The sequence below is a fragment of the Silurus meridionalis genome, chromosome 21 (genome assembly GCF_014805685.1).
Source record: "Silurus meridionalis isolate SWU-2019-XX chromosome 21, ASM1480568v1, whole genome shotgun sequence".
Taxonomy (NCBI): Eukaryota; Metazoa; Chordata; class Actinopteri; order Siluriformes; family Siluridae; genus Silurus; species Silurus meridionalis.
In genome coordinates this window covers 18503311-18525810 of record NC_060904.1, presented here as the reverse complement: position 1 = coordinate 18525810, position 22500 = coordinate 18503311, and the positions used below count along the sequence as shown (strand labels likewise).

General features: G+C 43.6%; 4 protein-coding genes across 17 annotated transcripts in view; 1 reads left to right on the top strand and 3 right to left on the bottom strand.

Annotated features, from left to right (window-relative positions):
* Nucleotides 1-277, top strand: part of zgc:162160 (uncharacterized protein LOC561782 homolog) — an 18046-nt gene extending 17769 nt beyond the window's left edge. For all 4 annotated transcript variants that reach the window (XM_046833452.1, XM_046833451.1, XM_046833449.1 and 1 more), the window contains exon 4: nucleotides 1-277. This exon is cut by the window's left edge and continues 626 nt beyond it. The gene's annotated coding sequence lies outside the window, so the exon portion shown is untranslated.
* Nucleotides 278-2309: 2032 nt separating this feature from the next.
* zp3d.2 (zona pellucida glycoprotein 3d tandem duplicate 2) lies at nucleotides 2310-7893 on the bottom strand. 6 transcript variants are annotated; one of them, XM_046833437.1, is made up of 10 exons: nucleotides 7352-7888; nucleotides 6239-6345; nucleotides 5950-6053; nucleotides 5701-5875; nucleotides 5496-5607; nucleotides 5123-5211; nucleotides 4966-5036; nucleotides 3554-4014; nucleotides 3404-3495; nucleotides 2310-3321 (listed from the first exon to the last, which is right to left on the bottom strand). In XM_046833437.1, exons 1-10 carry the CDS (start codon nucleotides 7823-7825, stop codon nucleotides 2949-2951), a joined length of 2058 nt encoding a protein of 685 aa, XP_046689393.1. In that variant the 5' UTR covers nucleotides 7826-7888; the 3' UTR covers nucleotides 2310-2948. The 6 variants fall into 6 exon arrangements, with proteins under 6 accessions (XP_046689393.1, XP_046689394.1, XP_046689395.1 ...); XM_046833438.1 differs by having other exon boundaries at nucleotides 2310-3294; XM_046833439.1 differs by having other exon boundaries at nucleotides 2310-3294; nucleotides 3434-3495.
* A 1795-nt stretch (nucleotides 7894-9688) lies between these two features.
* Nucleotides 9689-14149, bottom strand: zp3d.1 (zona pellucida glycoprotein 3d tandem duplicate 1). 2 transcript variants are annotated; one of them, XM_046833447.1, is made up of 8 exons: nucleotides 13527-14149; nucleotides 12833-12945; nucleotides 12583-12686; nucleotides 12314-12488; nucleotides 12116-12227; nucleotides 11879-11967; nucleotides 10715-10785; nucleotides 9689-10342 (listed from the first exon to the last, which is right to left on the bottom strand). In XM_046833447.1, the coding sequence occupies exons 1-8, from the start codon at nucleotides 13848-13850 to the stop codon at nucleotides 9993-9995; spliced, it is 1338 nt and encodes a 445-aa protein (XP_046689403.1). In that variant the 5' UTR covers nucleotides 13851-14149; the 3' UTR covers nucleotides 9689-9992. The 2 variants fall into 2 exon arrangements, with proteins under 2 accessions (XP_046689403.1, XP_046689404.1); XM_046833448.1 differs by having other exon boundaries at nucleotides 9689-10339.
* Nucleotides 14150-18807: 4658 nt separating this feature from the next.
* Nucleotides 18808-22500, bottom strand: part of dyrk1b (dual-specificity tyrosine-(Y)-phosphorylation regulated kinase 1B) — a 31257-nt gene continuing 27564 nt past the window's right edge. For all 5 annotated transcript variants that reach the window (XM_046833434.1, XM_046833436.1, XM_046833435.1 and 2 more), the window contains 3 exons: nucleotides 21630-21933; nucleotides 21404-21507; nucleotides 18808-21097 (listed from right to left, as the gene is read on the bottom strand). In XM_046833434.1, the coding sequence (XP_046689390.1) occupies nucleotides 20429-21097; nucleotides 21404-21507; nucleotides 21630-21933 (1077 nt within the window). In that variant the 3' untranslated portion in view covers nucleotides 18808-20428. The remainder of the gene's footprint in view (nucleotides 21098-21403; nucleotides 21508-21629; nucleotides 21934-22500) is intronic.

Here is a 22500-nt window from a genome sequence, read left to right as displayed (position 1 = left end):
TCCAAAGCAAGTCTGTGCTGCTGAGAATCACTTTTAAGCTTCGTTTCTTTCAGTAAACATTTTACTGCCTCATTTCTCCTGAACTGAACAGAAGGGTTTGATTGTGCTGATGCTGGTTTTATTCATATTCAGCTATTTACACAAACGCTGAGTCATCAAGACCTCGGAGTGCGTTACACTTTTTAATCCATGGAGCAACTGTAGGATCACAAACACTGTCTGATTCTTTATTATACAATATTATATCATAGAGATGTAATAAATAAACTTCCTTCAACATGGACTCCTTTTCTGCAGCATATAATGTGAACAAAATCACAACTATAAGTGTATTTAAAACACACACACACACACACACACACACACACACAAATCTCCTCCTTGTTCTTCCTCTTTTCCTCCTTCCTGGTGTCTCCATCCTCAGCATTCTCCTACTGATATACCCCATGTCCCTCCTCTGCACATGTCCAAACCATCTCAATCTCACCTCCCTCACCTTGTCTCCAAAACGTCCCACATGCGCTGTCCCTCTAATAAACTCATTTCTAAACAGAATCCACTTTCTGTGAATAACAAATTAAAACACACACACACTCTTTCTCCTTTCATCATATATTTAAAAACGGGTGTTTTAGAGATGAAAGAGTTTATTATTTTGTCCAGTATGTTGATTTATAAGATATATTCTGATGTCACACTGATTGAATATAAACACAGCGATCATCAGCAAAAAGTTCCCAAACTGTGGATTAGTTGTAGTGTTAATGGTCAGATCTCAGCTTTGGAAAGTGATTGGACAAAACTAATCAGACTGCTGTGTTTGTCTTCATCTCACTGACATGAATTTTACCTATAGATCCCAAAGGCTAAACCCCCTTACAGTTTTTTGGGGGTAAACAAAATTGATGCTCTTGGGATTAAAAGAAACACTGGACTGTGGATAATTTAGTTCAGTCACATTCCAAAGCCGAGATCTGACCTTCTTCATGTACACCAGCCAATAACATATACAGCTTTTGGCACTGCACTTTTAAAGTGTGAGAGAAACAACATCTTACACCACTGTATTTGTGTCTATTTTATTTCTCCAAAAGAAATTCAAAAGAGACACAAAAGAGAAATGAACTGGACACCTGTAATTCCTTGATCCAGGCATATCATGTGTTTTAGACAGTCATTTGATGAGATGTGGGCAATAGATGCTAGAAGGTTACAGTCCTGAGGTACTGATCAGAAAAGATCAGACTGAAGGCAAAATTCTATGGAGTGTAATTTGATTCATCCAATCAAACTTTAAATCTGAGTGTTTTCATTAGACCACACAATAAGATATAAGATTTTGGATTTACAAAATTTTGAAGCTCCATTTTAACTGTAAAAGAGAAATAAGAGACAAACTGGAGTGGTTATGATGGATATTTTTGACATTAAATAATAGTTGATTACGACAAGTTTTATCCACTGATTGTGTTGATCTGGTGGTTATAGTTTCACATTTTCACAATTTCTTGGGTGAAAGTCGCCCCCTTGTGGTCACTATTATGTAAATAGTAATTGTAGGATTCAAAACAACGTGAAGCAGAACACAATCATTTACTCACAAAGAGAAAAAGGGAGAAAACCACAGGCAGCTCCAGCAATGAATACAATTCATTTACACACGTTTCTTTCTTTTTACCTGAAACATCTATAAATAAAGGTTGGATATTTGAGAAGTTTTTGTTCAGTTACATTCAATAATTAGATTTGTTTGATGATTACCTACTGAAAACACACACAGAACATGAACACAGAGCAACAACATCCCCTCCCCTGAAATAAATAAAATAAATATAAAAAAATAAAAAAAATAAAAAAAACTATAAATAAAACTAAAAACATTTTTCCCCGAATGGTTCAACATCGTTCGCTCAGTAGAAGTGCAGAACCTCGAGTTTTAAAAGATTCTGGTAAAAGTAAAATTTCTGACTGCACTTTTTCCACTCAAGGTACAGTAAAGAAGTTTGTGCTTTAATAAAAAGGAGTTATTACCTGTTTAAGTGTCACGCTGATAAATAGACAAGTCATTAATATTACGGCTGTCAATCGATTAGAATATTTGATGGTAATTAATCACATTGTCACGAGTAACTCACGATTAATCATACATTTGTATCTGTTCCAAATGTACCTTAAATTACGTTTTTAGATTAAGTTTATTAGTGAAACCAAACTCAACATAGAGCATGAGAAAATATTCTTGTAAATGTTTCCACACGGACGGTTAATGAGGTGACACCGGAGAAACTGTACCTCCTCTAACTTTCATACAGAATCAGAGAATTTTTTTATTCGATGTGAACTGGTTTATTAAAAAGAAGCCATTTCGAGTTTTCTAATAACTTATGTCTGAGGAAAATATTCTCTGAGATTCAGGTTGTTTTATTTGTGTGTCTGTTATGTGTCTTTTTAATAAAAACAGAAATGCGTGATTAGTCGCATGTTAAAACAATGTTGTGGTGATAAAATAAACCCTAAGCAAATGGCAGTTTAGGATTTTTTCTCTGCTGCAAATGTTCTTATCTAGTCCTCTTATTTAGTATATGTTCTGCTTGTTGGAGTCAGATGCTCCTCAGTGGTGACCCCCTAATGAGAATAAAAAATATGATGTTCCCCAATGTTCCTACAATTCACACAGTCCATGACTGAGAGCGAGACAAACACTGCAGTGTAAATCTGCCATTTCCATCCAATGTTAAATCTGAAGGTCTATCTCAGGAGCCTCCAGCTGCAGGATTTATTAGGATTATTTAGGAGACACACCTGATGTTTTATCGGTTCATCATGTGACCTGATTGGAATAAAATCAGACTTTAAAACACGAACTAAAAAACACCAGTATTGGACAGGCTTTTTTTCAGATTTTTTTTTATTGCCATCAAGTGAATGGTGTTTTGAGTTTTTCCTCCTCAGCTGAGTCCGAACACTTCCTCGAATATCCTGTAAGGTTCCTGCAGCTCTGCGTGTTTGTACACCGGTGCGATTAGGTTCTGCTCTGCAGGAGGAGCGAATGTTTCAGCTTTTCTGTGCTCACTATCCGGCGTCAGTGATCCACGTTCAGCCTCTGGCAGCAGTGTTTCATACACACCAACCAGTGTGGGCGGAGTCTCTGGTGTGGTCTTTCCATGCTTGTCCTCTGGAGTCAGTATTACATGCTCACCATCTACAATCAATGGTCTTTGCTCACTTTTTAGCAGTAGATCTTTGTGCTCTTTATATAGTGTCAGTAGGCCATGCTCACCGTCTGGCGGCGGCATTTCGTGCTCACCGTCTGGCGGCGGCATTCGTGCTCACCGTCTGGCGCCGGCGGCATTTCGTGCTCACCGTCTGGCGGCGGCATTTCGTCTCACCGTCTGGCGGCGGCGGCATTTCGTGCTCACCGTCTGGCGCCGGCGGCATTTCGTGCTCACCGTCTGGCGCCGGCGGCATTTCGTGCTCACCGTCTGGCGCCGGCGGCATTTCGCTCACCGTCTGGCGGCGGCATTTCGTGCTCACCGTCTGGCGCCGGCGGCATTTCGTGCTCACTCTCCAGTGTAGGTGTTCCTCCCCATGTGATCTCTCCATGCTCGTCATCGGGTATCAGTATTTTGTGCTCACTATTTGGCGTGAGGGTTGTGTGTGTACTCTCTGGTGTGAGTAATCCCTGCTCAACCTCTGGTGTAGGTGTATCCTCTAGTGTGATCTTTCCATGATCACTCTCCTGTGTCAGTACTCCTCTCTCGCTATCTGGCATCAGTAGTTCGTTCTCGCTCTCCAGCAGGTGTTCTCTGGGTGGTGTGACAGTTCCATGCCCATGCTCCGACGGGAGCGTCCTCTCCGGACTGGTTGTTCCGTAATCTCTCTCAGACGGAAAAAGCTTGTGTTCAGGCTTCGAGGTGAAGATTTCCGTGATGCTCTGTGTTGGGTTTTTGCTCTTTCCCTCTGGGTGTTGCTCCACTAAAGTCCCAAATTCATTCGTCAAAGGTTGGATCAGTGCTGCACACAAAAATCACCATTAATCTGCATTTCATGGAACGCTCAGATATACATTTAGCAGCTCAGGGGTTAAGGGCCTTGCTCAGGGGCCCTAAGAGTTCCAGTTTGGGGATTTGAACTTAGGAATTTCGAAGCCAAAGTCCAGCACCTTCACCACTCAGCGATCAATTTTCTTTTTTCAAGCCAAGTATCCACAAGTATTACAGCTAGCTAACTATTCAGCTGGATTTCAGCCTCAATTTGCATTCGCATGTTCTTACCCATGTACTTCAAAACAGCTCAAACCCATCAGTGGGTGAGGTGGGTTTGTGGGTGTGTGAGTTGGTTTGTGTGTGACGAGTGTGTAAGGTGTGAGAAAGGAGGATAGGGGTGTGGGTGTGTGAGGTGGGTAGGGGTGTGAGGTGTGTATGAGAGTGAGGTGGGTGTGTGGTGGGGGGTGAGGTGTGTGAGTGTGGGTGGGTGTGAGGTGTGTGCGAGGTGGGTGGGTGTGAGAGTTGTGTTTGAAGTGGGTGGGTGTGAGTGTGAGGTGTTTGGGGTGGTGTGGGTGTGTGTAAGGTAGGTGTGGGTGTGAGGAGGTGTGTATGTGAGGTGTGTGTGAGGTGGGTAGGGGTGCAAGGTGGCTGGGGTGCGAGGTGTGTTTAAGGTGGGTGGGTATGTGAGGACTGAGGTGGGTGGGTGTGTGAGGTGGGTGGGGTTGTGAGGTGGGTGGGGTTGTGAGTTGTGTGAGGTGGGTGTAGTTGTGAGTTGTGTGGTGTATGGGTGTGTGAGGTAGGTGGGTGGGTGTGTGAGGTGGGTGTGAGGTGTGGGTGTGTGAGGTGGGTGGGAGGCAGGTGTAGTTGTGAGGTGTATGGGTGTGTGAGGTAGGTGGGTGGGTGTGTGAGGTGGGTGGGAGGTAGGTTTGGTTGTGAGGTGGGTGGTTTTGTGTGAGGTGTGCAGGTGTGAGGTCCTTACTTGTCATCTTAGGAATGCAGTATGAGTCACAGCACAAACACACAGAGTCTACACCGTGAAGCTCCTCCCACCTAATACATAAACAAAACAGTGGTGAATACTAAAGAGTGGTAAATTTGCATAAACACAATGTGAGGACGAGGTTTCAGGGTCGTACCTCTGCTCCTGCTGGTCATAGCTGCACAGCTTTGACGTCTCTGTTGGAACAGAGCTTCTGATGGACATCTCACAGTGAATAAACAAATACTGTAATAAAAAAAAGCTACGATTTGAAACAATCTTAAAGCTTCGTATTTTTTAACTTCCCTCAAATGTAAATATTTCATACACTGCTTTAGGCTCCACCCACTCTGGATTAATCGATTCTCTGAAGAACAGCTTTATATTAACGTGCTCATTATTATCCATCATTTTGAAAGCATCTCGTTCACCAGGACGTGTACAGAGCATGTAAATGTTTATGGAAGGAGTCTTCTAGGAGAAGCAGAAAGTCATTGAGATGAACCGCAGAATCATGAAAGTTTCTATACCTTCTGCACTTTTCCCTGCAGGACGAAGGCATCGATGGTGAACCTGACCACGTTCCTCTTGCTGCTGTTTATGAACCTGGACTGGCTGCTCCTCCTGCTGTCCATCAAACAGCTGAAGAACATGAAAAGCACAGCAGCTCAGCTATAAACCTTCAGCCTTAAACTCCATGAAGGATAAAGCGGTGCATTTAAAAGCGTTTATTACCCGTGGTTATTGATAATGTTGATCCGCGGCAAGGAGTCACGTGAGCTGTTCGTAGTCACGTGACAGAAATGGACGAATAAGCGTTCGCTGTCTGGCACGTAGAGAGTTTCAGCTTCGAAGTACATCAGCTGCCCGATGATGAAGCCTTCAGTGGGAGAGAGTCTGTTCCACTGTGCTGAAACATCGAGACGCCATTTAACACGTCAGAGGAAAACGTTTCAGAAACGTGTGATGTTTCATGGTCATTACCATCGCAGGCCGTCAGAGTGACGGTGCCTTTCGTCTTCATGGGTTTGAAGTACTTTAACCTCTCAACAGCCGGCACAAAGCCGATCTTATACGAGTAGTAGAACCTGAGAGGAGACAGGAAACGGAACACGACTGTTAACGTTCCATCACTAAACAGAACATCAGCAGAACTAAAACACACAATGATCCAAACCCACGCAACTGTAACCGACCAATCAGCACGAGGCTCACGGTTCTGCTGATGCTTGGGTTTATATTTTGGGCTTGTGAGGGAGATGATCAGACTCACCTGTTAAAGTGACACTGCACAGGTACAGAGAACATCTCAGAACCCGACACACCCACAGCAGAGGTGTAGTACAGCATGTTGGAGTAAACCACCGTATTATTTATGATCTGTTTAAACAAAATTAAAGAGAATGTGTTTCCTCACAGCACAGAACATACAGGAGACATCATTACACACTCAGAATTAAAGTGAATTATACTTTCAATGTTTTTCTTTTCCTGTCAGTGTGTGTGTGTTGTGTAGTGATTGTGGTGTTGTGCAGGTTGTGCTGTATGATGGTTTATCATGTGAGGGTAGTTGTGTCTCGCTCCGAGTCACAGAACAACACTGTTCATCTCCTCGCTGTTTAATGAAACAATTCTCTTTTCTTCACTTTCATCTTTCCAACAGAAAAATGTTGGACCTTCACAACAGGTCAGAACTCCTAATCCCAAACCTGTAACCCGGAAAACACAAACCCCCACTAAACACCACCTGTGTTTTATTTGGTCCTGCTTACACACGTCTGTGAAATACATACACAACAGTTCCAGCCACAATGTGGAATAAACTCTTGTGCCTCCATGTGGGTCTTCTGTTAGAAAGAGAAGCAGCTCAGACTGGTGAAAATTCTCTCATCAGGGTCTCAGATGAAGATTGTGTGTGAATGATATAAATGTGTTTGAACTATTCAGGAAGGAGTTTCACTAAAACATTTTCAAGTTACTGATCACTGTATGGAGAAGGTGGAAAAGATTTGGTTATAAATTGGAATCATGAACACATCACATCCAGACCACCTCCTTAAACACACCACATCATGAACACGTCACATCCAGACCACCTCCTCAGCACCTCCACAACCTGCTCCTGACCCTCAGGCCTGTGCCACTCTGGGGACTTTTCTGTGCTGTAGTTAATAAATGGTATTTTGTTGTTTATGTTTTGAACTTGTTTAAGAGTAAAATCTGAAATTACTGGTTTGTTTTTCAAATGAATAAATAATCTAAACTCAAAAATCTAAAACACATGAAAGGTCACTCAAGGTGAATGAGAAATATGTTGATTTGTGTACAATCAATAAACGACTTATCATCATCACGGTGATGAAGATGCTGTAGGTGAAGCTCTTACGCGTCTCAGAGTTCCGCACTCGTGCAGCTCGAACTGGAAGAAGACACTTTGCTCGCTCCTCCTGCTGACGTCGCACGAGCCCAGCCTCACGTGCACGCGGCCGCCGCCGCCGGCCCCCAGGCTCGCCGTGTGAACGCGCACGCGCATCTCCCTGGCGCTGCACGCGACACTCACCGGGCCGTTTGGCCTCGCACGCATCTTCGGGCGTCGCCGGGGCTCCGGCAGGAGGAGGCGGCGCACGCGCTCGGGCAGCGTCTCGCGGCTCTTCGCGTGCGCCGGTGAGAAGTGGCGCTTATCCACCCGCGGCGCTCTGTAGTGCAGGAACACCGGCAGGTGTAAATACGGAGCCTCGAGCTCCTCGTACTCTCCGCCCGTTACCGGATCCGGTGTGGGGACGGGAAAGGGGAGAGGGTCCGACCCGGCGGCGCGCGCAAATGTACCAAACAAAGCCATAAACACAAACACGAGCCCCATAACCGAACAGCAGCACTCAGAGAAACATCCACTCAACAAAAGGGCTCGCGCTTTTCCACGCGCGGGAGATATATCCCACAATGCACCACGCCCTCCGCCTTAATTAATCTCACAATTAACTCACCTGGCGCGCGCGCGGGAGAAGAAAACTAGCATCAGCAGCTCGAGCTGAGAAACTGCTTCCTGTTGCGCGTGATCATTTACTCAGGATTAATATACACACACACACACACACACACACGTCCTGATTAACACCAGAGCCATTTATTACTGATTTCTGTGTAAAAGTAAAAACTAAATCGATCCTCAGTTCATGTATCAGTGATTAAACACCAGGCTCGTGCATGAAGCGGTTTTACTCTCATGCGGTTCTTTAATAAACACTTATTCAGAATAAAGAGAATAATATTCATTTTAACTGTTTCTGATTATATATTTATCTTCTTTTATACACGTGTTAAAGGGAATTACATTTATTTTTTCACCACTGAACAGACAAGAAATTTCATTCAGCAAACTGAAACTGACCAACAATGAAGGAGCAAACACTTCCCCCCATACACTCTTACACTCCCCCCCATACACTCTTACACTTCCCCATACACTCTTACGCTCCCCATACACTCTTACACTCCCCCATACACTCTTACACTCCCCCCATACACTCTTACACTCCCCCATACACTCTTACACTCCCCTATACACTCTTACACTCCCCCATACACTCTTACACTTCCCCATACACTCTTCGCTCCCCCATACACTCTTACACTCCCCCATACACTCTTACACTCCCCCATACACTCTTACCTCCCCCATACACTCTTACACTCCCCCATACACTCTTACACTTCCCCATACACTCTTACGCTTCCCCATACACTCTACACTCCCCCATACACTCTTCGCTCCCCCATACACTCTTACGCTCCCCATACACTCTTACGCTCCCCATACACTCTTACGCTCCCCATACACTCTTACACTCCCCCATACACTCTTACGCTTCCCCATACACTCTTACACTCCCCCATACACTCTTACACTCCCCCATACACTTACACTCCCCCATACCTCTTACACTCCCCCATACACTCTTACACTTCCCCATACACTCTTACACTCCCCCATACACTCTTACACTCCCCCATACACTCTTACACTCCCCCATACACTCTTACACTCCCCCATACACTCTTACACTCCCCCATACACTCTTACACTCCCCTATACACTCCTACACTCCCCCATACACTCCTACACTCCCCACACACCACCTTACACTCCCCCATACACTCTTACACTCCCCCATACACTCTTACACTCCCCTACACTCTTACACTCCCCCATACACTCTTACACTCCCCCATACACTCTTACACTCCCCACACTCTTACACTCATACACTCTTACACTCCCCCATACACTCCTACACTCCCCCATACACTCTACACTCCCCCATACACTCTTACACTCCCCCATACACTTACACTCCCCCATACACTCTTACACTTCCCCACACATATCACCACCCACCACCCCTACACTCCCCACACCCCCACCACACCCACCCACCCACACACCACCTTACACTCCCCACACCCCCCATACACTTACACTCCCCCACATATCACACCACCCTCAACCACACACACACACACCCCCACACACACCACCCTTACACTCCCCACACATATCACACCACCCTCAACCACACGCCCCCCATATATCACCACCGTCACCCTACACTCCCCCACCCACCCACACACACACCACCCACACACACCACCCTTACACTCCCCCACATATCACACCACCCTCAACCACACACACACACACACACACACACTTTTACTAATTAAATGAATGTAAGTTGTATTTATTTATGACACTTGGCTCAAATGATAAACTATATCATGGAGAACAACTTTCATCATAAAGTCCAAAAGATTTTATTTCTCCAACAGGACTGCTGAAGAGAAAAACAGAAAGGAATCTCAGAGCAACTACAAGAAGACTTAGGTTTATGTGATTTCCACCTGAGGAGTCGTGTTGTGAAGCAGGATGTGGAAACTGATCTTTTTCTCCACCTTATTTATCTCAGGAGCATCACCTCAAGCTCTCGAGTTCATCCTGGCTGCAGGGACAAACAGCACCGTGTTCCTCTTCAAAGACTCTTCGTTTTCCCAGATTCCTTCAGAGAACTTCTCCACCGAGTCCGTCGTGTGGTTTCCTGCACATCTTTTTCCTTCTCTTTATCTCCATCTTTCTTTCCTTCCACCACCCCTTCATCACTTATTTCATCATTCACCATGTCTACAACACCCACCAGAACTTCCTCCTCTAACTCCTCCCCTGCCAATATCTCCTCCTCCTCCCTGTGGGACTCCTCAGGATGATGTAAAAGGATGAAGCCAGGCACCGTGTTCAGAAACTCCTCAGATGTTTTAGAGGAAACTTTGTGGATGAAGCTCCATGACTTGCTGCTCACCAGGAACTGCTCGAGTCGGGACGCTGCTGAGATCAGACCAAACAAAACACCACACAGGCATCTGATTTAGTGATAAACTCTGATCAGATTCTAAACTCCAAAACAATCCATTTTTACATACAGAAACATTTTGCTCCTAATTTAACATTTATTCCTTTAATCATGTACATTTACACTCAGGGCCACAAATTCATCCGTTTCCTTTTATACCGAATCACAAAGAGTTTAAAACCTCAAACTTCAAACTAGATATTTTATAGATTATTGCAATTAAAAATCAAAACTAATCGTATAAAAATCACAAGATCATGAAATAGTGATGTATAATAGTGATTATATAAATCACACACACACACACACACACACACACACACACACACACACACACACACACTTACTGAACCCTGCAGGCAGACACTCAGAGTTACAGCAGTTACAAACAGCAGCATCTCCATCCAGCTCCTCCCACCTGATCAGAAACATCTGTTTTATTACACACACACACACACACACACACACACACACACACACACACACACACACACATACACACACACACACACCCTTGACAAATAAGACTTGGACACGGACACACACACACACACGGACACCGACTCCTGATCTAAACACTGCTCTGGTGTGTATGACATCACTGGTGTTCCTCATCACATCAACGTCATGTCCTCAAAAATCCACGATTTAAAAAACGCCTCTTTTTCTCCATGTTTTGAAGAGAAACTAAAATCATTCTGCTGAGGAGACGGGGGACGTGTGGGACTGAAGGAGAAAAATATAAATAATATATTTATGTATTGTCAGTCATGTGATCTGTTTAAACACAATACACTGGATGATGTTCTGCAGTCACTGTATACCGTTTGAGTCACGAGTTCCGTTTACAAGAAAGTACTTTTATTTATCTACGTTTCCACTTCATAATCCCTTCACACAGCAGTACAGCTCCTCCAGCGTTCTTCTGGAACGTGTCCTGGAAGTCTTCATTCAAAACGGCGACATTAGAGCCGGATCTTCATCTTCAAGAAGAAGGCGAAGTCCCCAGGAGCCAAATCAGGGAGTAGTGCGGGTGCGAAAGTAAGATGACGTGGTGAGAAACTCGCGTGCGAGGAGAAGCTCTGTGACCGGTCGCACACACGGAGCTGGAGATGTTCTGACCACATGTACACACCACCATGTCTTTTAGAACACTGGGTTATAAAGCTCGGTGATCCCTGTGACTGTGCAAGCCTTGTGCTGCCATCTGTTGATGACACCACCTCATATTAATGTCAGGGTTCAGATCCCTGGTTTTTTTTGTTTGTTTTTTTTTTAAGGGGGATGAAACGCTCACTTGCATCAAGTGTGATTGTGATTTCTTTTGAAAATGTTTTGTTTTAGACGGAAAACGCTTCATTTTCAGATCCAAAACAGGAAATACAGAACAGGTCCCTGTGAAAGAGACGTTACTATAGAAACGTTTAAACCATTGATTTACAGCTGCACAGATGTTGGAACTGCTGTTATATGAATCTTCAGCAGTGTGGAGTAAATGTGCTGTATCTCACCGGTGTTCAGACTCGCTGTAGGTGCAGGACTTCGCCGAGACGCTCGCAGACGACTTTCCAACCGCAACAGTGCAGTGTAAATAAAAACGCTGATCACAGACGCAGACACACAAACACGAGTCAGTGTGTTAACGATAAACATCTCGTACACAATCCATTAGAATGAAGTCAGAGTCAAATATTCAACCTGCATTTAAAAAAGGTTAATAAAAAAAAAAGAAACGATAAAATATGAACCTCTGACTCCGCCTCTGAGAAGGAAAACGTGTCGAGTGAAAAGCGCAGGATGTTCTCCTGCCTGGAGATGAAGCGTGACTGACTTCCTGTCCTCATGCTGTCCACCATGCAGCTACAACACGCACGAAAGGAAAACGTGAGCAAAAACGTCGTAGCGACGGCATCTGGACCAGGAAGTGAAACGGCATGCGGGATTACCCAAAGTTGCTGATGACGTCATAATGCTGGGTGGAGGTGGAATCCTCGCTCGCTGTAACGTGACAGGCCTCAACGTAAACACTCCTGTCCTCCGAGATCACGTCTACGCCCACTTCAAAGTACACAGACTCTCCGAGGACATAAGTCCTGTTTTCTGGGAGTTCCTCCCACTTGTCTATAAAGAACACACACACACACACACACACACACACACACACGATTACAGAAAGTAAATCCTGAACCCGTGTGAAGGTGAACTCTGATCTCACCGTTACGCAGAGACACACTGAAGACCTGCTTCCTGGACAGTGTCTTTCTAAATGACCGCAGACGAAACTCCGGCAGAAATCCAATTTTATACGAATAATAAAATCTGGAGAAAAGATTTTAATAAAAATAATCATTAGTGTAAATAAACTTCACTCCAATAAATAAATCTGAGCACCAACACAAATTAGAATCTGTGGAGAGAGAAACTGATGATGTTCTTCAGGGTTCCTGTGGTGTGGAGGTTCTTACCGATCGTACACACACTGGACGGGTAGCTTCAGCGGTACGGCTCTGATCACGGACCCCTGATTCTCCGGCCTGTACACAACCTCGTTTGAGTACACAAGCTGACCCTTTACTACCTATACAAACAAAAGATCTCGATTAGTTCACAACACGTCACACACACACGTCCTGCTAACAAGCACTGGAACGTTAGTTGGATTTTACTGACTAGCAGATGATAACGATATAAACCAGAAGCTCCGAAATCATTTACAGACTTTAGAACTTTATTGGACCTCCAAGCTGCAGAACAGATGTTTTAATTTGGAGGTGATGAACTCTGACTGGAATACAGGTTTATATTATCGCGTATGTTCTCGTTTCCATAGTAACAGCTCCTTCATGTTTTGTGTGAGGAGATGTTTGTTCAGGATGTATGGAAGGAGTCTCCAGTGTCAGTCAGTCAAGTGATGCTGTAACAAAGTCTTCAGACTTCAGGACAGAAGAGCGAGAGGAGGGTGAGGGTACGAGCATTTATAGCTGCTAGAATGAGACAACTTTCACTTTATTCACAGCAGTTTTATGCCTGAACTCATTTCTCTTTTATGAGTTTCTGCTTCCTTTCAGTTTAAAATACACGAAGAAACTCACACACACACACACACACACACACACACACACACACACACACACACACACACACGTGATCTTTTCTTACCGAGATCGAACTTCCACACTCATTCAGGTTGTACCGGAAATACAGCACGCTACCGTCAGCACGTGACGCCGGACATGTTCCCAACCGGAAATAAGCGGCGGAGCTCCGGAAGTTCAGCACATCCAGGTTAATTCGAACAGTAATCTTGCTGTAGCCACACCACAATTCCACTCCGTGGTTATTATTGACAGGAGTGACCTGGATGTGAGTCTGGAGCTTTTGTGGGATCAAAATATAAGAGAGCGCGCTGGGGAACACCCTACTTCCGGTTACAGGACTGAAGAGCTCCTTCGAGACAGCAGGAGAGGACTGATGGTGGAACATGGGCAGGAGGAGATAAGGAGGTGTGATGCTGGTTGGAGGAGGATGATGATGATTGATGAAATCACCTTCCTTGATCTCCGGCCTGGTTCCATGTAAAGCTCCTGCTCCGGTGACGTGATGGTGCTGAATCTCTGATCATCTCCTCTCCAGGCTACAACCAACACACACCCCAGTAAACTCAACACACGCACGTGCAGGGAGTAAAGGAGCCGCGCGCCGCCCATTTCAGCACCACACACACACACACACACACACACTCTTGTCTGACTTCTGCACAAAAGCTGGAAGCTTCACCGGGAAGGAAAAAACAACTTCAAAGGAACATGAAACGGAGGTTAAGACGCTGCTGCAATTAAGTCACCTGAGGCCGGGTGACGTCACTGCTTAATTGCAAGGCCCCGCCCATTTAGCATTAAATTAAGATAATGGTCATTATGTGCAGTCCTGCAGAAGACTTGCTCCTGAAGTGTGTTTATAGCCTCCGTCATCTTCTTCTTCTTCTTCTTCTTCTTTATTTACTGCTGTATGTATTTTTCTTCTCTTCACCTGAAAGGTGTCCTGACAGAAATCTGATTTATAGATTTAAGCGTTGAAAACACTACACTACCCTCTGCTGGTCACCTCTGTGTAACTACACCATTCAAAAAAATCCAACTAAATTATGATAAATATATATTTTATTTAAAACTGAAATTAAAAAACTGTACATTATAGTTCCATAAGATACGTGGAAATCATTCACATGTAAGTAGTTAAGATATATGGACATATCATTTGTGTGTGTGTTGCGTGCAGCTTTCACACTCACACTCCATTCACGAGTTTATGACTTATTATATATAAGATATTGTGGAGAATGAAAATTACATGAACTACAGAGAACCAATTTACAGATTGAGGAACTACACTGAGCTGAAACACGGGGTGAATGGGGTGAAGAACAGAGGTCTGAATCAGTAACACTACACACACGAGTGATGTTCATCCTCACTACAATGAACTTCTACTGCTTACTGTTCATCTGATGTGAAATTATCTTCAGTAGTAATAAAGGCCATTAAGCAGATTAATGTTCTAAAGATCTACAGCTGTTGCCCCTAGCTGTGTGTGTGTGTGTGTGTGTGTGTGTTGCCCTGCCATGAACTGCTGAATGCCATTCAGTCCTTGGTGAATTCTCCTGTCATGTGCCCAGAATTCCCAGGATAAACTTCAGATCCAGGATGAATGATTCCGAATTAAGAGTTGAGAAGGACGGGTTCTCCCTGAGTCATGGTTTCTTCCAACGGTTTGACCTTCTGAGCTCTGACATCATTAAAGACACTTTTCAGATGAAATAATACACTTCTATTGTCTAACACACATTTCCTTATTGTTGTAATTGTGTTTAACAGGAAACACATTCGAACTGCAAGAATGTTGAAGATTTATATTCAATTTATAGATAGGCAATTTCCAACCATAGTTCTGACATCATGCTGCACAAAAGTATTGGCACCCCTCTATTCCATTCTTCTGTCTGTCTCTGCAGGCTTTCTTTCCCTTCTACCCAGTCATAAGTCACACTTTAAGTCAACATGTTCCTCATGTTCCTGACCCTGATCAGAGAGAAACTCAAATAGTTTTTCAGCTTTAACAGGCCAGGCTGAACAGCTGGTAGTGTGTGTAGAGCAGGACGATACTACAGTGTTGAGAAAGGGGGTTCTCCAAAGAACAGGGATAGGAACCTGTGGAGATGCAGTTTCAAAAATCCTCACTGAAAAGAAACATTATGGACACTTGGCACTGTGCAGACACGACTGAACTACACACGTCCACCATGTTGTTCAGCTTTGGAGATGTTGAACACGACTAACGCTCATCTTTTTCCCAGTAAACTTTCCTCTTACCTTCAACATCCAACATAATATTTCACAAAAACCTGACCTTCAGCATCTCTTTCTCTCTGTATGATTACATACATGACAGATTTCAGTCGTATAAAATTCCACTCCATTAGAACATGCAAACATTCCTGCTGGAGATCTTTGTGAGTGAGTGATTTCCTAAATATCTGCACATTTATAGAATATTTCTCTTTATTAGATGATCAATGCTTTTTCTACACATATTGACTCATTTCAGGCTTACAGTCGTCTCGTACTGGCAGATCATTTCTGTTCTCTATAAATAAAATCATTAGAATTCAGCTTGCAAAATAGAAAAATATAGAACACTTCGAGTCAGAAGCGAGTAAAAACAAAACAAATGCAGATCAGTTTTCTTGGTAAATACAATATTTTACACACACACACACACACACACACGTGACAGTGTAGTAATTAAAATAAACCACAGCATTGTATCTGCACTGGTCTGGTCACATGACTGGGTGGATTAGAGAGGGGTGCCAATAGTTTCCTAAACTTTCTACATGGCATTGTGTTCATGGTGTACATGTGTTGTTGGACAGCTTAGGAGTGTGTGTGTGTGTGTGTGTGTGTGTGTGTGTGTGAGTAATAAACACACCATCAGACTTGGATATATTTCCATTCACCATGAAGACCATGAAGACGATGAAGGTGTCCCTCTTCCAAGGATCCTTCATTTCTTTCAAAACTGGAACACGACCAACATCATGCTGACATTCTCATAAACATTTCACACGTGGCAAATTCGTAAGAACCCTTTCTCTCTCTCACACACACACACACACACACACACACACATCTTCACATGTATATATATTTATAAGCCCCTCTCAGGATTACAAAACTGGTTTTATTTTGTGTTCGTTGCCTAAGCAGGGAAGACGGTTTCCTACTCAATCCCTATTCAGACAGGATTAGTTTTCAATGTAGATGTGTAACGTAATTCCTGAGCTTGAAGTGCAGGTACACTGAACTGGTATGATGGTCATGTGACCTGATAATAATTAAGCCTGGCCACACCCCCTTTACACAAGCACTTAAATCAAACCATCAGTGTGTGTGATGAACATGGTGAAGCCACGCCCACCTCTTTCACTAATACAGAGATCGCACATACTGTGTGATTCGATTGACCCCCTGTCCTGCAACACACACACACACACACACACACACACACACATTCAGAAAACTAATCCAGTTTGAACATAGCTTATAAAATTGACATAAACAGAAGATTTGGGTTAAATAAATGGGACTCCCTACCGAGGCTCCTGAACAGAACACAGAAACAGCAGAAGCAGTGAGAAAGATCAAATATCACTGGTAATACATTAGTGAGGACCGCTAAGCCCCGCCCACTGTCAAAAATTTACCACCAATCATTTTTCATACAATTTGTGATGTGAGTTCTTACGAATTTGCGTTCGTTATAAATGCAACAAGACCGAAACGTCCATAATGTCCACCATGAGCTACAGGGCTAGCATAGCTCACGAGTAACGCAAGTGTACAGCCACCAGTTTAGCATTACGCACATAACATACGTACGTGTCTGAATTGTAGCACACAGCCATTTAATCATTCAAAATATATGACAAATGTCTGAGACAGAACAAAGTGATTTGGAGTCAAGATGAAGCTGAACACCTCCACTCCGCACTCGGACTCTTTAGCGCATTTAGCATGTGGCGCTAACCCGGAGGCCGTACTGGCAGCGACATTGTGCACGTTTCAGCGACTGTAACACTTCAACACTCCATTCAGAGCCAGTGTGATGAACTCGTCCTCCACGTGAGATTAGAGGCAACTTTCTCTTTAATAGAGAAACCAAAAAAACGATGATGTGATAATACTTCAGACATGATGTTTCTCATGAAGGATGGCGTTGAGAAAATACAAAGTAAAGCAGCCGTGTCGGCCGATTACAAGTTTCAACCGCAACAGAAAGGACAGCAGTCATCGTTACTGACGTGAGAGAGTTAAGGTAGTTTTGCAGGTCCTGTTGCCTTCAAGGTCGCAGGTTTGAATCCCAGTCGCTAGAAGCAGCCTTGAGAAGAAAAAAATAATATATATATTCTTTTATATATATATATATATATATATATATATATATATATATATATATATATATATATATATATATATATATATATATTTACCCTACCATTGCTTAACCGTTAACTTGGATGAAGCATGAGTGCTATGTACACAAATTACAATGGATGATGTCATCAGTTAATTAAATATACGGTAATTGGTCAGTCATACTGAGGCTCCGATACGATTCCGATTCTCACAAGGATTTGAATTGTAGTGGATTTTCTTTTTTTCTACACAATTACATGAGGCTTGAATTATTAGTTTTTCTGTTAGCTATACATGTCGTTTGACCCCTGCTCAAACTCCGCCCCCGTCCCGTCCCACTGTGTCCGGCGGCTGACCGAGAAATCGAGGCACTTGTTTAATACCATGTTTCCGTTACAGAATAAAAATGTCAAGCTTTCACCTGTACCAAGAAAAAGAAAAGTAAACAAATCCCCAAACAAACAAAACAAAAAACAAAACAAAACAGCAGAAAACAAGTTCATTTTTTTCTTCTTTTTTTTCCCTTGTTAAATAGTAATAAATACATGAGATGCAGTGGTTTTATATTTTTTTTTCTGAAGCAGGAGGGTTAAAAAGTTTTTTTTTTTTATTCATTTATTTTTATTTATTTATTTATTTAATTTATTTATCTGTCATTTTTCTTTAGCAGCAATCCGAACATGGTTGAGAGTGGAGATAGCAGCCGAGAGAGAAGTAGTTCACTTTTTTTTTTCTTTTTTTTGACTTCATGATGGCTAACAGCACTCACAGAGTGTTGCAGAGGACAAAGGCAGAAGGGAGAGAGAGAGAGAGAGAATAATGAATAATAAACCATGGGAATGAGAGAGAAAGCATGAAATAATACAAGAAAAAGTGGGGAAAAAAGATAAAATGAGGAAAAGAAATAGGCATGAGAGAGAGAGAGAGAGAGAGAGAGAGAGAGAGAGAGAGAGAGAGAGAGATGGGGATGAAGGTGAGACAGGAGTGAGAGTCTGATGAAGAAGAAGGCAGACGAGTTTTTAAAAAACAAACAAAATAAACAAACAAAAAAAAAACAAACAGGGAAGCATTTTGGTTTTTCCGTGTGGCCGAGCGCTTTGTCATGGTTTTGTTTTTGTTGCTGTATCACTTCCTCCTGTGTGTGTGTGTGTGTGTGTGTGTGTGTGTGTGTGTGTGTGACTACGGTTTCTGTCATTTGCTTCATTTTATTTGTTTCAGAGTTTGAGATCAGAGAAGCCAGTGTGTCAGCCAACGAGACTGGAAACAAAAAACAAAACAAAAAAGTAACAAAAGTGTGTGTGTTTCACCTGTCTGTCAAAATAATAAATAACACATCCAATAAATAAAAAAACAAAACACCACACCCTCCTTTCTCTATCTTACTCCCTGATTCTTCCATCTCTCTCTCTCTCTCTCTCTCTCTCTCTCTCTGTAGTGACTCTTAATAAATTAATTTATAAACATTATACACTCACCGCTAGACTTCAGAAAAACAACAATAATATAAATCATACAGAATCCTTCTCTCTCTCTCTCTCTCTCACCTGCTAGTGTTCCTCGGCACAAATGTGAATTATCACCGTCATCTCCACCTGTGTGTGTGTGTGTGTGTGTGTGTGTGTGTGTGTGTGTGTATACAATAGTTATACGATATATTGCGATATTAGTGTTCATTGTTGTGGGACCAGGAGATATAAATCGCTCCTCGGTTCTGACGACAGTTTTCATGTCATGACTGATTTTCTCACTTATGACATTTTTACGTATTTATTTTTTTTTTTAAAAGATGTTATAAAATGTGTTTCTAGAACTTTAATTATTGTAGAATTTCAGAGACAGTTTTTATACGTGAACATGTTTTCCTTGCAGTTCTGCGCCGGGGCAGCAGGGTGCGCCACTTTAAAACATGTCCGAATCAAAGACCTGTAATAAACAGCTGTGTTTCTTCTACTTTAAAAAAAGATATTTAATCTCCAGTGGTTTAAAAAGGTCTACAATAACGATATTACGCAGGATGAATATTGCGATATATCGTATAACTGATCATCGACAAGTGCCGAGATACATGGTGCTGTTTCTCTCTCTCTCTCTCTCTCTCTTCCTGCTTTTCTCTAACATTCATCGTTCCGATCCAACGTTAGTCTTCAACGTTCTGTGCCTCGGAAACAAACAAAAAAAAGTTTCAACCAAAAAAATCTCTCGCTGCAAACCTATCCTTAAACCACATAAAATCCAATAATAATAATAATAATAGTAATAAAAACAAACCTGAAGCTCTCTGACAGCTAAACCCTCCGCTCACTTCATTCAAACATAAAATAAAACAAAATAAAACTGAACAATGTTATTTCCTTCTCCCTCGTCTCCTCCCCATGCAAAACAAAAACAAACAAAAATTAAAAATTTCACAAGTTTTTTCTCTGTGTGGTGGTTTTGTGTGTGTGTGTGTGTGTTTGTGTGTGTGTGTGTGTGTGTGTACTACATGTGTGTTTTGTTTTTTAAATTTTTTTTAAATCATTTACGTTAAAATTTTTTTGTTTTTTCAATTTTTTCGTGTATGGCTTTGCGTAATTTGTTCAAGATTTATCAAGAGTTGGCCGCGCTCTGCCCGCCTCCGCCCCCCCCGCCTCCCATCATGATGGAATCCTCCGACGAATCGGGTCTAACCCCGCCTCTGGGCGGTGCTCCGGTGATTACCCCGCCTCCCTGTGGTGGGTTGTTATTGTTGTTTCCAGGGTAACAGGGTGGGACGTAGCCCATGCTGTCCTGAGTGGGCGGGGCTTGTGCGATCTGCTGCGTCTGAGAGGCCGTTCTAGTCCGAAAGGCGGAGATTCCCAGGTGGAGGTTGGAGGAGCCGTACTGGCTGGAGTCCAGGCTCGACGGAGGAAGAGAAAGGGGCGGAGCCAAGGAAGACTGAGCCAATTGGTGATGGTGGTGATGATGATGGCCGCCAAGACTCAGCTCGATGCTGTCCTGCACTTGCGACGACGGCGGCGGCGGCGACGACATCATCGCCTGACTTTGCGAGACTTGGCCTTGCGAGCCTTGAACTTGCGACCCTTGACCCTGGGCCGGGCCCTGCTGACGAAGCTGGCGGCCGTAGACGGGGTGAGGGTGCAGTGTCTCCATCATGCCCGCTCCGCCCAGGAAGTGCCGCTGCTGCGTGGCGGCCGGTTTGTGCAGCAGGAGCTGCGGGTACGACGAGTCGCTGCTGTCACTTCCCGGCCAGATACGCAACTGCTGCTGAGACGGAGCCTACACACACCGAGAGAAGAAGAGGATGACAGGAAGGAAGAGAGGGAGGACAGGTGAGAGAGGAGAATGGCAAGATCAGGAAAAAGAGGAGATGGAATATAGAACAGGATGGAGAAGATCAAAGGAAAAGGTTACAAAATAATATTGAAACGAAACAGACCTCTAACTCCGCCCACATGTGGTTACTGTTGCTAGGTGTAGCTTAAATAAACCCAGGTTGAAGTGTATAAGTGTGTAATAGAGGACAGGTGAGTGTGGAGTGTGTAAGAGGAGAAAGGGAGGAGGAGATGAAGACGAGAGAGATACCTGCGGGCTCTGCATCTCGTAGTCTGTGTGTGTGATGGCGCTGTTGTAGTATCGGTTGCTGTACCGATAGTTTCGGTTGTCATTGGAAGAACCGCTGGATCCACCTGAAAAAATACAACATGAATTTTTGACTTCTAATCAGCATCTTCAAACCTGATCATTTAATGAAAAGCTGGGCTGAACTGTGTGCGTGTGTGTGTGTGTGTGTGTGTGTGTGTGTGTGTACCAGAGCTGGACACGGAGCTGGTGGTGGAGGTGGAGTGGCTGTGGTCCATGGCCGGGCTGGTGGAGGTGGAGCTGCTGGTGTTTGTTCCCTCGTCTGTGGTCTTTTTGAAGAAGTTGTGCTGCAGGGCGTAGAACGGCGTGATGCGCGTTTTAGGATCGTAGTCCAGCATGCGCAGGATCAGGTCCTTAAACTTCAGGTAATCGCAAGGGGCGTGGCCTTGCTCCCCGGCCCGCCTTCCCCCAGGACCCCCGGTCTCCACCCCCAAAATCTCATGGAGACGCCGCGTTGCAGGAGGTTTATACTCCTGGAGAGATAGAAGAACAACAGGAGAGAAAAAGGAGATTAAAAACACACTACATACACCACATCATCATCATCATCATCATCATGACTGTGGCTTCATGAACACAATCTGTGACATGTTGGTTGAAAAATAATATGAAATGCAACTAAAAAGTTTCCTAAACAAACAAATTTACAATTTAAAGTTCACCAACTTTCTGATGAAGTTTATTTAAAAGAAGACCAGCTGGTGATGTCACTGGTGGGTCTGGTGTACATGTTCCTGAAATCTCTTTGGAAATGAAAGAATGAGAATCAGGTGAGAGTCAGGTGAGTCAGGTGGGAGTCTAGCATGTCAGATGAGATGATGAGAGTCAGGTAAAAGTCAGGTGAGAGTCAAGTGAGAGTCTCGAGTGAGTAAATCAGGTGAGAGTCTGGTGAGAGTCAGATGAGAGTCAGGTGAGAGTCAGGTGAGAGTCAGATGAGAGTCAGGTGAGAGTCAGGTGAGAGTCAGGTGAGAGTCAGGTAAGAGTCAGGTAAAAGTCAGATGAGAGTCAGGTGAGAGTCTCGAGTGAGTAAATCAGGTGAG

Coding starts and splice junctions, on each gene's coding strand:
- zp3d.2 (XM_046833437.1), bottom strand. CDS start 7,825: ATGGGGCTCGTGTTTGTGTTTATGGCTTTGTTTGGTACATTTGCGCGC. Junction 5,876..5,949: donor CACTCTGACGGCCTGCGATG/GTAATGACCATG, acceptor TCGATGTTTCAG/CACAGTGGAACAGACTCTCT. Junction 4,015..4,965: donor CTGCATTCCTAAGATGACAA/GTAAGGACCTCA, acceptor TTTTGTGTGCAG/CACTGATCCAACCTTTGACG.
- zp3d.1 (XM_046833447.1), bottom strand. CDS start 13,850: ATGTTCCACCATCAGTCCTCTCCTGCTGTCTCGAAGGAGCTCTTCAGT. Junction 12,228..12,313: donor GACGTCATCAGCAACTTTGG/GTAATCCCGCAT, acceptor TGCGTGTTGTAG/CTGCATGGTGGACAGCATGA. Junction 10,343..10,714: donor GTGTCTGCCTGCAGGGTTCA/GTAAGTGTGTGT, acceptor GTCTGATCTCAG/CAGCGTCCCGACTCGAGCAG.